The sequence below is a fragment of the Jatropha curcas genome, chromosome 11 (assembly GCF_041381405.1).
Source record: "Jatropha curcas cultivar XTBG-Jc1 chromosome 11, XTBG_Jcur_1.0, whole genome shotgun sequence".
In the NCBI taxonomy this organism is placed as follows: Eukaryota; Viridiplantae; Streptophyta; class Magnoliopsida; order Malpighiales; family Euphorbiaceae; genus Jatropha; species Jatropha curcas.
The window spans coordinates 3,493,233-3,505,922 of record NC_143161.1 but is presented as its reverse complement, the minus strand read 5'-3'; the positions used below and the strand labels follow the sequence as shown (position 1 = coordinate 3,505,922).

At 33.2% G+C, this 12,690-nt stretch overlaps 2 protein-coding genes across 3 annotated transcripts; one reads left to right on the top strand and one right to left on the bottom strand.

Annotated features, from left to right (window-relative positions):
* Positions 1 to 4,005: 4,005 nt before the first annotated feature.
* Positions 4,006 to 9,537, bottom strand: LOC105634020 (LEM3 (ligand-effect modulator 3) family protein / CDC50 family protein). 2 transcript variants are annotated; one of them, XM_012216762.4, is made up of 10 exons: positions 9,377 to 9,537; positions 9,216 to 9,276; positions 8,416 to 8,616; positions 7,473 to 7,534; positions 7,294 to 7,368; positions 7,073 to 7,189; positions 6,439 to 6,509; positions 5,941 to 6,238; positions 4,971 to 5,260; positions 4,006 to 4,365 (listed from the first exon to the last, which is right to left on the bottom strand). In XM_012216762.4, exons 3-10 carry the CDS (start codon positions 8,501 to 8,503, stop codon positions 4,311 to 4,313), a joined length of 1,056 nt encoding a protein of 351 aa, XP_012072152.1. In that variant the 5' UTR covers positions 8,504 to 8,616; positions 9,216 to 9,276; positions 9,377 to 9,537; the 3' UTR covers positions 4,006 to 4,310. The 2 variants fall into 2 exon arrangements, with proteins under 2 accessions (XP_012072152.1, XP_012072151.1); XM_012216761.4 differs by having other exon boundaries at positions 8,416 to 8,583; positions 9,377 to 9,536.
* Positions 9,538 to 10,203: 666 nt separating this feature from the next.
* Positions 10,204 to 12,579, top strand: LOC105634019 (pentatricopeptide repeat-containing protein At1g08070, chloroplastic). The gene has a single exon (XM_012216760.4). It carries the CDS (start codon positions 10,301 to 10,303, stop codon positions 12,509 to 12,511), a length of 2,211 nt encoding a protein of 736 aa, XP_012072150.1. The 5' UTR covers positions 10,204 to 10,300; the 3' UTR covers positions 12,512 to 12,579.
* Positions 12,580 to 12,690: the final 111 nt, after the last annotated feature.

The window sequence follows — 12,690 nt, the reverse complement described above, 5'->3', positions numbered from 1 at the left end:
TTAATCATTAAATTGGTAATTTAATGATAAAATATTATACATATGCAAAATTATTATTATTAATTAAAGAAATCCAACATTTTCATACCTTATTCTTGAGTTCAAAGTTCGAGCTCCAATTTATTAAATTTATTGAACAAATTTAATAAATTGAGCTTGAATAATGTTTTATAAGGAAATTTTTTGCCTGTCGAGGATGTAAGAGTGCACTCATACACTAAGCCATTAAACAAATGATTTTTTAAAAAATGCTAAGTTTTTTTTTTTTTCTCTGTATATTAGGAATATTCTCGTTTAAATTAAAATATTATTTATAATTAATTTGTCATATAGATGAATCAATACATCACATGTACATAACCCTTTGACTCTACCCGTGGCCATTACTATAATTACTAATTAAATTGATAAAAAAACTAATAATTAAATAAGTAATAAATTTTTGAGATATATTCAAAATTTGACCTATTACTAATACTGGAATTTAATAAAAAAATTAATAGTTTCAAAAAAAAAAAAAACAAATTTGCATTATCATTTTTATTTTTATCTTTGAGTAGAAGCATACACAAACGACTGCATTCTCTCCAGGGTTTCTGTTTTTAGTCTCAGCCGCCGCTCTTGGTCTTGGGTGACCCTTTCATTTCTTCTAAATCTCTCTCTATTTTCTATCTACTAGTTGATTTCATTTATTTCTTTTGTTCCAATTCATTGATTTGTATTATATATTCATTGAATTTCTCAAACAATCCCTTGATTTGAGTTAATAATTTTGTTCAGGAACTGAGAGAATCCGATTACGAGAATGAAAGGATTAGCTTTTGGAGGTATTTATTTTGGTAAATATGCTCTTCAAGCTCTTGAACCGGCTTTGCTTACGGCTAATCATATAAGAGCAGGGCGAGATGCAATTACGAAAAATGCACCGCGCGAAAGAAAAATATGGATACGAATTTTTCCCGATCATCCACTTACTGTAAAACCCGCCGGAACTCGTATGGGTAGAGGTAAAGGATCTTTCAAATGTTTGGCAGCTGATGTTAAACCGGGCACAATTCTTTATGAAGTGGATGGAGTAGCGGAAAAAGTAGCGAAAAAGGCAATTTCAGTAGCAGCATCCAAAATACCTATAAGAACTCGATTTGTTATTTCTAAATAGAAATAAAATCGAGTTCTCACAATCCAAATTATGGAATTCGGAGCATAATTGGAGGTAATTCTTGTTATGTTTGATGGGTTATTTATTTTTTCTATTTTTGTCCAATTTGGATATATTGATTTCTATTTGTAGTGGTTCTTCTTAAATGAAATTAGGGAATTAATTTATGATTGTTAATTGAAAGGCCATTGTTGTTTTCAGTAATCAGATGAACTATCATTTTTAAATCAAGTTATTAGGAATTGAACTTAATTCTGACTTTGTGTGTTAGACTCAGATGGGAAAGGAATTTTAATTTTTCAACCACATTGTGATTAGCAGCCTCTTAAATCTTAATTAGAAGATTTAGAGATAAATAAAGAATAAGGAAAACATCAATAAAACTATAATTTACATACACTAATATGAGATTGAAATTGCAACTGCATATTGATTAAACACATCCCAAATGTTTTATCAATACTTTTTAGCAGATCCCTAATTACAAGATCAAGATTGTTGAAGTCCTTCTCTTCCCCCTCCTCCATCTCCATCAATCTTCTCAATAAACTAATATTAAGGTAAATTTGATGATCTTCCACCTCTTCTCATAAACTAATAACACTGTCCACATATTTATTTAGCAAGAAATACATTCCCAAAGCCAAGACTACAGGGAGAAGGAAAACGACTCTTTTGGGCAGAATAACTTCTTCAAGATTTTGGTTATTATGAGAAACTGATACTTCTTCAAAGATTGTCTCTAGCTTTGGATAATTGCTTGATGATTTCCTGTGTGATGATGTGAGAAGGATTGGTGCTACTTCTTCAAAAGAATGAACAGATTTGACACCCTTCACCATTTGTGTATGTACCACTAATTGAACTTCCTTTTTTTCTGGATTTGAAAATTGGGAATTTTTTTTTTCTGTGATGAAGGGTTCTGGAGGAAGATAGGGGGACTAGAAGATTGGTAAATAGTGGAGTGTAGAAAGAGATATATATAGAGAGAGAGGGGAAAGGAATGGTTTATTGAGGTTTGAAGATTATGCTTATAAAGGAGAAGGAGAAGTGATTAATTTGCTAAATTAAGGATTGTTTTTTAAACCAAGGAAAGGCCATGGAAGGCGGGTTGTTGTTATTAAATCTGCTCGAATGTTGAGTTTTTGACTCGGTCTTCTGCAGTTTTCTATTTCGTTTCCTTTTCCTTTTTCTATAGTTTGTCTTGTTAGGAAGTTGGGATACATGAAAATATGCAAACTTTGGGGTTATAATTTTAAGATTTGTCCTTTTCTTAGGTTTTTTATTTTTATTTTTTTTTAAAAATCTTTAAAATAGGAATAGGGGAAATATTTTTTTCTGGTGGAGAATCAACCCAGTCCCTTCAGAATGCCATTTTTAACTTCAAGAAACTTGCATTTGAATTTGAGGTGGAGCTTAATTCAATTGCATAAATAAAGATTTAGACTGAAATTAAAGAAAAAGAGATTTTGTATATTCAAATGCTATCTAGCTTTCGGTAATTAAGGAATACTATATTGCTATTATTTATCATGTTTTTGTTGAATATAGATAAAATTTTTTATTTTGAAAATACATTGATTATCTATTTGCATGATAGGAAAAGATGAAACTCTTTCCATCATATAAAATTTTTCAATTTCAACCAAATAAAATTTGAGAGCATAAAATATTTAACTTATAATTCCATTATTGGTTGATTATTGTGGTTTCAATATCAGAGCGATGCATCAACTGAAAACTTCAATTCAGAATTCCCTGGGGAAGAAGCAATTACATTTTGTGGATAAGGCATAAATATGGAATATCACCAATCTGTGTTTTTGGGGAAGAAGCAATGTTTTTCTTTTCATTTCTGAATCATAATTTTTAATAGGAATCTCTATATCATCAGATGCATTTAATCAATAACAATGTTTAATATTTCTACTGAAAATCTTTTTATAAGAAAAAAAGAAACATTTACAACGAAATCTAATTAAAATTAAAATCTTTAGCATCATGAAGAGGAAGGTAATGGGTGCTTTCCGACAAAAATTAATATACCTACGCGTGTGGGAAACTATGTGAGACCCACCACCAACACCCATTCGTGGGGAACGCACGTGACGCACAACCACACCCATCAATGGGTGCCACGTGCTGCCACAACCGCAAACAGCCAAAAGCTGGAAAAGTGGTTCGCGTCGGGTACTCACATCAGTCGAGTCAACTTTTGTTGACCTTATCCACTAGCGCAATAATAGAGCGAGTGTCCACCCCATGCATAATAAGACGGACTTGACACTATATAACCTTTTAGCCCAAACATTCAAAATGGATCGAATGAAATTTTATAAAATTTATTTCTGCTCTATTACTAGTGTTTCTTTTTATATTTTTGCATACCATACAAACACCTGTTAAGAAAATGATTGAAAAATCCCAGATTTTCAATTTTAACAAAATAGTTGTAATTGAGTAAATTACCTATTTACTTAATTCTCGAAATAATTAATATTTATTTAGCAGATGTAAGAAAAAGCAAGTAAATTTATAAAAGAATAATTAATGACTTCTTTAATATTCTAGAACATTTATAGCAGAAGGTAGATAGTATGAATTTACCATTGTCATTTCTTTCAAAGCCAGAAGGAATGACGTACCTACTCCATGACAATGAACGTGTTACTATTTTCTGCCGACAAATAAGCTAATCACCAATGGTCGTCAAAATCATGCAGTTTCAATGTTTATGGATTGGGATACTGATTACCCATCCTTTTTTTCTGATGTAATGGCTTTTGATAGCATTATTAAGCCATTTTGATTTTTCAAAAAAAAAAAAAAAAAAAAAACAGTATATATATTCATAAAATAAATCAATTTCCCATATATATATATATATAATCAATTAATATGGATATTCGACCAAGATCAGTTGCCTAATCTACTCCTACTGAGCTAATATTTATGGTAAAATACAACATGATTCTTCTTAAGCAGATCACAAAAAAATAATAATAATAATAAATAAAATAATAAAAAATAAAAAATCCACCGTCTCTGGCTTGATGTATTTTGACATTACTCCGGCAATTTCGAGATTTACACGAATCTATAGGATCAACCAGAATCATAATAAATAACTTGAATTTTGCACATCAACTTTTCAACTAGAAATTCCTTTTCTGTTCCAGGATAAGTATGTTATGTCTCCATATGGCCTGCAAATAAATGATGCAGCAGCAGATACGGACTGTATTAATAGAAATTTCACTGGAAATCAGTATCTAGAAATTGATCATTAAATCTCAACTGCACAAGGGACTACTGAAATCATGGTAATTCCAGAAAACCAATAGTTGCAAACACATTTAATTATGAACGGATTACAGAGAAACAGTCATAACTCAGATGTCCGGTCAAGGCAGTAAAGCTGAACACATATACACATAGTAATTATACAGGTGCAATGAGCAAGGTATGCTAGAATTTTCTTCTCTTAAACAAAAACGGATCTAGACAAATAATCATGTTGAATACAAGAAAAGGGAATGAAATCAAGACAAACTACATCACCAGCCAAACAAAAGAAACAATAATAGGAATAAATCCTTGTGCTAGAGTAAAGTAGATCCTTATGTTAACTTGTATGAAATTAAAAAAAAAAAAAAAAAAAAAAAAAAACACACTACGATTTACATTGATGGAGAGATATCACAATGTGATAGGTCATAAAAATCAAAATTCCAGGTTTTTTTCAGATGTGGCAGCAAAGGACTAATGCAGTGATTCAAGGAAATTATGACGGGAATCAACTAACTATTACCTTGGATTTTTCACATGAAGCAATAAGAAAACAAGTGAGAGGATTATGGCAGAAGAACCAACAAAGATGTAGGCAACACCAAGGAAGTCGTTCTTTCCTCCCAACCAGGTTGATGTTGAAATAACAAGCTTCTTCTTCCCTCCAAAGCTGTATGTATTGTAATTGTTCATCAGGTAAACAAATATAAGATCATCTGCATCCAAATCCTCTTCAATTCTTCCATACAACTTTCGGAAGCTAGGAAGAGCAGCAGTACGCATCCAGACAATAAGATCCTCTTGATTGCTTAGCTATTAATGCAATGCACCCACATGGACCAGAAAGCCATGCAAAACAAGAAAAGGAAGATAAGAGATTAAGATTTGGCTGAAGAGAAGGATCAAAGAATTGTATCAGACATGTAGGTAATGGAGCTTCATCAAGATTAGAACCATGCAAAAGCACTAATTCTATGTATATCATGTATATACAACCCAACAACTGCACAATATGGACAATAATGTTGGACAAGAAACAATGAAGTCCTGGATTTTGATATTCAGGTTACTTTGAGTATTCTGCACAAAGGGTTCAACAACCATTTCTTGCAATACCACCATTCAATCATATATATTCAACAAGTATGAAAAATATTATGATTACTTGGTAACACGTTCCACGAAATTTTCATATCACAGTTCAACTGATTTTTGCAGACCAAAGTTAGGGATAGGTCCAAATGCTACAATGATTTTGATCATGCACACTACTTCTTTCATTTTTAAAGATCAGATACAAGTTAAGAAAAATACATCAACTGATGACAGTAGGATAGTCATCTGAGGATATAATAAATAACGGAAAGGTGACAAAGTACATTTCTGTTAGTGAGGCCAGTGCATAAGACATTTCTATTTACTCCAATGTGGCTATAGTCACGAAAAATTATAGAAAAAGCAACTAACAAATGCCCTATTCTATTGACACTCACAGGGATTTTTGGATCTAGTTTTCCACCACCAATCAATGTCCCATTCTGAAAATTGAAGGGATAAACATGCTTCCCAAATTTGTGGTTCCGATCACTCTTCCAAGCAATGTTCTTCCTATTGATCATCAGTTCTGATTTCCCACGAATAAATGTGTATGTGTCATTGAACAAACTCCATGCTATCAACCCACAAGGGACAATAGGAAGACCATTGTTGGACTCTTCAGGTTTACAGGAACTTGTGTCATTGTACTCCAGTCCATGTAAGAGTTGCTGATCACTTCTACTTTTGACATACCTGCAAACCATTCGGGAGGTGGTGATGCAAGAAAAAGTTAAGGATGTTGAAGCAATAGCTGAGGTTATTTAAAGACATACAAATTTGCACAGATCAAGCAAGAAAAGCCCCCAGTTATTGCTGAAGAAACTAGCCAGAATTTTGTTCAACATGAAGAAATCAACTAATCACTACCTTAGATGGAAGGAAAGAACTCTCACCTTCGGTGATTTTGGTAGTAATTATCAAGCTGATAATATATGTAGATTGGAGCTTTCATATACTTGGGTACCTATTGACAAATTAAAAAAAAAAATTCAATATGAACAGCAATAACTAAGAATTTAATTCCACTGCATAAACAAGATTTCAGAAGAACTTCTGAGCTGAACAAATAAAATTTCAGAGTTGAAAGTCACATATAGAGATGGCTTGTTCATCCATGAGACACATGAAAAGAAGCAATGCCAGTTTAAATAATTTGGTAGGTGATCATGTGCATGATAAGTTGCAGGCTTTTAAGATCCGCATGTTAGAAAGCAAACCTGTACAAATCCCTCCCACTATCCCTTTCTATGAGAAAAATGTACAGAAATTTCCTAAAGTAATCCAAGTGAATAAGAAAAACCCCTTTCTAAAGCTATTGGCCCATAAAAGGGCACCTGAAAGCTTGAGGAAACTCATAACGGACAAAAGCTCATTTACTAAAAAGTAAAAATGAAAGGAAGAAGTGTCAGCTAAAATATTTAGATGAGTCATTTCTTGAGAGCTTCATGAGTCTCAAATGATAGCAATACCCTCAATTCATTATGAAGACTCAGCAAAAGACAAGTTAACACCAACAAAAAGCATAACCTTCAAAATACGAGTGCAATTTTTGGGAACCGAAGTATCCTTGATATATGACACTTTGTTGCCTTTAAATGGCTCAGGTACACAATCTGCATCATATCTGTCCACAATTTCGACAACCTAAAAGATCATATAAATTCTCAAAGTTATAATGGATTCCTTTAACACAAGCAAAAGAATTGAAAAGCTTTATGGTAACTTGATGCAATAGAGAAGGCATTTACACCACGTGAAGCACGGAGAGTGACAAGTCCAATAGGAATGAAAACAAAACCTAGCAACAAAAATGTAGTAATGACCTGCAAAAAAGAAAAACAAAAAAAAAAGTCAATCCCGTGAAGCACATAAACAAATCATAATAGCGACAGAAGAAAGATATCAATCGTAGCTTTCATACACTCACCCATGCCGGTGTCAAGACAGGTTTACAAGCTGGAAGACTTTGCTGTTTGAACTGACGCAAAGCTGCCAGGAAATATTACAAAAGGAAGTAAATACTAAAAAGTGGAGTTTGAGAGGTTGAGAAAGGACAAGTGTTCAAAACACCACATCTCAGCTGCAACTATCTGCACATCTAATCGCAACTTTGAAACCTAAAATGGAAAAGGAATGAATACAAGATTCATTTCTGATAATCTCATAAAGGTCACAAGCATATTTCCCACATTAAGACAAGACAGACAAGCATGGACCACACTAGGAGTTATTATTGGTTCTTCTTAATAGTCCACAGTTACCTTTTTAAAAAAAATTAACATGATATGCTAAGCCAATCTCTTCCTCTACATGCATTCTGCCTCTAGAAAAATCTGAACTCTTGTAGGAAAAAGATCACCCATGACAGCTGAGGTATAGAATAGGAAAGAGGCATAATTTTTATTGAAGAACTGGATCATAGGAAAACCTCTTTAGATCATATTTTTTTCCAGCATTCATTACAGAAGTTAGTGTAATAATTTCTTTTACCAACTTATTCATTTTCAATTACATGTTTGCAGGAGAATAAATCATAAAGCAAGATATTACATAGTCAAATCACAACCAGGGCCTTTTCCCCTTGCGTATAATTGAAAAAAATGATAAGGATAAGAATAACCATGGAACTAACATGGTACTAGGACATTGCTTTTGTCTTTGAATTAATTATTAATTGTTCGCTTATTTATTTAACTACTTTGAGTCTGGGACTTATCTCTACCACCAAAATAATACAATTGTTACTAGGAAAACAAACTGAAGAAGATAGAAAATGGACAAAAGCATACACAGATACCTATTTAACAACAACGTTTTGCCCATAAAATCAAGAGCTATTAAGCTGGTAAGAAATTAGAAAGATTAATCACCTTTGGATCTCCTAGAAAGTGTTGGTCCTATTGGAATTGATCGAATTACTGTAGAATCCGATGAGGTACTCCCCCCATCCCCATCCATTAATCCCAAAATTCAGTAATAACAGGAAGCAAAAATCCAAATCCTTTGAGAACAACCCCTTGACGTCCAACAATAATCACCTGAGAAATTTACTTTATTTATATGAGAAGCATCTTATAGTTTAAAAAAAAAAAAAAAAAAAAAAAAAAAAAAGGTCAGTGTATGCTCATTCAAATTCAGGGCCAAATGCAAATATCAGAATTTAGCTTCAAAGCTTGAAAACCTAACCCAGGGTTATTTTTCCGGTAGCCAATCACCTTAGCAACTAAAACCACAAAATTTAAAGTTTCACATTCCCCATCACCTTGAATTCCCTTACAGATTTCACGCACCAAAACAACAAATAAACAAACAAACAAAAAAATTCAATTTGAGCAGAAGGAAATGGCAACTATTTTTCTTTTCCTTTTTCTCAGCCATATTTTTCCTTTCTAAAAGTTAAACAAATAAATAAAAACACTTCGACTATCTAAAGGAAGAGTACACACAAAAGCACTTCAAATTGCTAAATGAAGAAAGGTTCAACTATCTAAATCATGCATTAACCTCAATTAGGCAAACAGAGTCATGTTTTTCACACAATCAAAACAGAAGAACTTCAGCTAAATAGATACATGTTTCTCGAGGAACAATTTTCCTTACATACCTACATTTTCTCTACAACCAAACAGAGAAAATGGTACAAAATAAAAAAAAATGAAAAAAGAAGTACCTAAAAGATCAGGTAGCTAATGTCATTTCCCATTCCGATGAATTGTAGACTGGAACACCCACTGGAATTGATAGGAAACGATACAATAAAGAAAAATAAATAAAATCTTAAATGTCAAATGAGATCAAAAGGGCGACGAGACGAGACGAGACGAGAAATACCTTGAAAATGACGAAAATTAAACGACTTGAAAAGGAGGAATGGGAAGGTAGGTAGGGGAGAAAAGTTGTTAGGGTTTGTGATTCGAAGGAGAAGGAAGCGAGGGATTGCTTGAGTCAAGAAATTTAGAATATGCGATTTCATAATATACTTTTCTCTCTGTAATTTTCTGTTATTGTATGCTTTTGGAAAGGTTGGTAGCAACAGCTACCCACGTGTCCAACAGACCAAAAGCCTCATTTCTCAGTTGGTAGCCAATAACTTTTTACTTTGATGTTTAGCTGCTTAACTGATTATCATTAATAAAGTATAATTTTTTTTTAACAGACTTACCATTTATAATTTGATAATATAAAAAAATTAAAGATAAAATAATTAACAACTGTGATTAAAACATAAACCATTAACAAAATTTTATATTTTCAAATATAAAATAAATTATGTAAAATGAATACAGTATTGATAAACAGTCATTTATATTGAAATAAGTCATAAAACACTTATTTCGTAAAAGAAATCATAAAAACACTTTTTACATATAAATATAAACACATTGATAATGAACAATAATTTGTAAAATTTAAATTATAATGCGCATAGTATTTTTAATTTTTGACTCGAATTACACTTAATCTTCTTTCTCTTTCTTTTTTTTTTTTGTTTTAAATAAAAACTAAAAAACAAATTGATGTTTAAATTTATGAACAATATGAGAAATTTAATTAAGAAAAAGAAGTCTTTATCCACTTTTTTTTTTATGTGGTTTAGTATACGATAATATAATAATTATTATTATCATTAAGTTTAGTCTTTCTTCGTCGGCAAAGTCAATTTGGCGTTAAAACAATGAACAGTAGCAATAAAAAGCCATTGGCCCAACGGAGCCATCCGAATGCTTCCTGCAGGGCTGCAACTGCCAATCTACGATGCTTCATGCTCAACGATCAATCAATTTTCTTATCCGAATTTTCCCTCTCAAGTTCTCACTCTTTCCAGTTGCCCAAACTAGGCTATTCACTGTCCTCTCTGTCCACTCTTCCCTTTTAAATTTATGCAAAAAACCAGAGCACCTCCAACAGGTACATGCTAGATTTATCCTCTATGGTCTCCACCAGTACCCAACACTCTGTTCTAAATTGATTGACTGCTATGCCAATGTTGGTTTTCTACATATGTCTAAACAAATCTTTAATTCTCTCTCTGATCCCGATACGCTTTTATACAACACAATTTTGAGAAATTTGGCTAAATTCGGTGACTTTAAAAATGTCCTTTTTATGTACCAGAAAATGAACTTAAACTCCACACACCCAGATGAGCAAACATACCCATTTGTTTTAAGTTCATGTTCTTGCTCATTGGATATTGTAAATGGTAAAGCAATTCATGGGCATCTAATAAAATTAGGTTTTGAGTTATTTTATCTTGTGGATATTGCTTGTGTAGAGATGCATAGGAATTTTGATGAGCTTCAGAATAAAAGAAGGGTTATTGATAGGAAATCCGATAATGATAATTTGAATTATGGGAATTCTTCGGTACTTGAGGTATCCAAAACTGTGAATACAAAGGAAAGTTTTTGGTCTTATGAAAGAACGAGAACGGAGAAAATTGAACGTGACACTGATACTGTGATTAATTTGTTGAGGTCAACTGTTGATTCGAGCTCATTAATAGGGGGAAAGGCCATTCATTGTGTGATTTTGGTGTGCGGTTTATGCAGAAATGTGTCAGTGGGTACTGCTTTATTGTTTATGTACTCAAAGTTGAGTAGTTTAGCTGATGCAAGGTTACTGTTCGATGAAATGCCTGAGAAGGATTGTGTTGTTTGGAATATAATAATATCTGCACATTCTCAAAATGGGTATCCTCAGAAATCCCTAGAGTTTTTAAGGTATATGGGAGGATCAGGGGTTAGAGCTGATATGTTTACTGCATTGCCTGCAGTTTCTGCAATTAGGAAATTGAAATCTCTTGAATTGGGCAAAGAAATGCATGCTCATGTGATAAGAAATGGTTCTGATTTTCAAGTATCGGTTCCTAACTCTCTTATCGACATGTACTGTGAATGTGATTGTTTGCAGTATGCCCAAAAGATTTTTGACTTGTTGGAAAATAAGACTGGAGCTTCGTGGAGCTCAATGATTAAAGGATATGTAAACCATGATAAGTCTCTTGATGCTTTGTCTCTTTTCTCCAAGATGAAACAGGAAGGACCATTTGTTGATTTCATTACAGTTATTATCATCTTGCCTGCTTGTGTGAATGTTGGGGCATTAGAACAAGTAAAATACCTCCATGGATACTCAATTAAAATTGGTCCAAATATGGTATTTGTTAATACAGCACTTCTTGTTAGCTATGCAAAATGTGGTTGCATAGAGATGGCCAGGACGCTTTTTGATGAAGAAAAAATCAGCAAGGATGTAATTGCTTGGAACTCAATGATCAACGCGTATGCCAAGCATGGAGCCTCATCCCAGTGTTTTGAGTTGTACAACCAAATGAAGCAATTGAATTTAGAACCGAATGAAATAACCTTCCTTGGTCTATTGACAGCTTGTGTAAATGCCGGTCTTGTTAAAGAAGGACGAGAAATTTTCAAAGAGATGGTAAAAACCTACGCTTGCCTACCCCGCCAGGAACACTATGCTTGTATGGTTGATTTACTAGGGCGTGCTGGCCATGTGAGTGAAGCTAGGGAAATCGTAAAGACTATGCCATTCAAACCAGATGCGCTGGTGTGGGGTCCTTTGTTGAGTGCTTGCAAGATTCATTCCGATACTAAGCTTGCAGAGGTTGCGGCTAAGGAGTTGATATCTATAGAACCGAGAAATGCTGGAAATTACATTTTGCTGTCAAACATATATGCTGCAGCTGGAAAGTGGAATGGAGTTGCTAAAATGAGAAGTTTTTTAAGAGATAGAGGATTGAAGAAAACACCTGGCTGTAGCTGGCTAGAAGTAAATGGGCGTGTACACGAGTTTCATGCAGCTGATCGATCTCATCCAAAAGCGGATGATATACATACTGTATTGAAGAACCTAGAGTTGGAAATCAAGGAAACTAGAAATAAGTTTGAACTAACTCTCTTGAATTCTGATTTTGTCCATTTCTTGATTTTTTCCTGTAAATGATGTTTTCCATTTGGTGCCCAACTTTAATATCAAGACTCACAAGTGCCCCTTTCAAGGGGTTTTTCAAAGGAATATCTACATTTGGTGGTGACTTGTTTCCGTTTGAGAAGAGTCTTTCAAGTTGGAGGGGCCAAGTGCAAGGAAGTGGAAATTCAAAGAAACAAAATTTGATTCGAAAG